This window comes from Marmota marmota, unplaced genomic scaffold (genome assembly GCF_001458135.2).
Source record: "Marmota marmota marmota unplaced genomic scaffold, marMar, whole genome shotgun sequence".
In the NCBI taxonomy this organism is placed as follows: Eukaryota; Metazoa; Chordata; class Mammalia; order Rodentia; family Sciuridae; genus Marmota; species Marmota marmota.
Genome location: NW_026000026.1, coordinates 670,922 through 671,796, shown reverse-complemented (window position 1 = coordinate 671,796; position 875 = coordinate 670,922). Strand labels below are relative to the sequence as shown.

Sequence of the window (875 nt, the reverse complement as noted above, 5' to 3'; positions counted from 1 at the left end):
TGACACTGCCATTAGATTTATTAAGGTTGCCACCATATCCACTAAGGGAGCCACCGAGAGGGGACCTAACCACACCTGGTCCTGTATCTGAATTGAGGGACCATGTCTCACACCCTGGTGGCTCCTCCGGGGAGAGCCCATGGTCAGACGCACCATCAGGACTGGACAACTGGGAGTGCGGAGTGCGGAAAGAGAAGCATGAGGCTGGGGGTGCGGGGGCGGGGAGGGATGCAGCAGGAACAAAAGTTGCATCTAGGCAGAGTTGAACAAAACAAAAACAAACAAACAAAAAACTCGTTCTTGTCACCGCTGTGTCCAGTGCCCCTTAGCCCGACATCTCCTCCCGCTGCTCCTTGTTCCGGCGCACCTCCGCCGCATGCAGCTCCTGCGAAGACAAGAGGTACCCTTAAAGCGTGGCCTGAGAGGGAGTGGACCCCAGGGTGTTCTCTGACTCGGGGAACAGAAATACTTTCAGGTATTTCTCAAGCAGGACAGTGTGTCACGGGAGACAAAAGCAACGGCGGGGCAGTGCGCTTTGGAAGCACCTAACAGACGGCCAGGGCGTGGTGCTTCGCAGTCCGGAGGGGCCCCTCAGCCCCGCCCTCCTGCGTGAGGACCCCGGCCCCGCCCCACCTTCCCGCCCTCCGTCATCTTGCCCCGCCCCCCCCCACGGTGTGCGCACCTTCTCGCGCAGCCTCTCGCGCAGCGCCGCCAGGTGCGCCTCGCGGATCTCCTTGCTGAGCTCCATCTTGTAGTTGAGCTTCTCCTCCGCCAGGCGGCTGAAGTTGTTGTTCTCCTCCAGCGCCTTGTGCAGCACCTCGCGCTCGTGCTCGCGCCGCTCCGCCAGCTGCTTCAGCACCTGAGCCTCCTGTGTC

The 875-nt window shown here is 61.1% G+C and overlaps 1 protein-coding gene across 1 annotated transcript in view; it reads right to left on the bottom strand.

Annotated features, from left to right (window-relative positions):
• Positions 1–875, bottom strand: part of Stmn3 (stathmin 3) — a 3,655-nt gene continuing 2,780 nt past the window's right edge. Inside the window, exons 3-4 of the mRNA XM_015502042.2 lie at positions 683–875; positions 1–385 (exon numbers count right to left, since the gene is read on the bottom strand). Coding sequence (XP_015357528.1) covers positions 326–385; positions 683–875 — 253 coding nt within the window. The 3' untranslated portion in view covers positions 1–325. The remainder of the gene's footprint in view (positions 386–682) is intronic.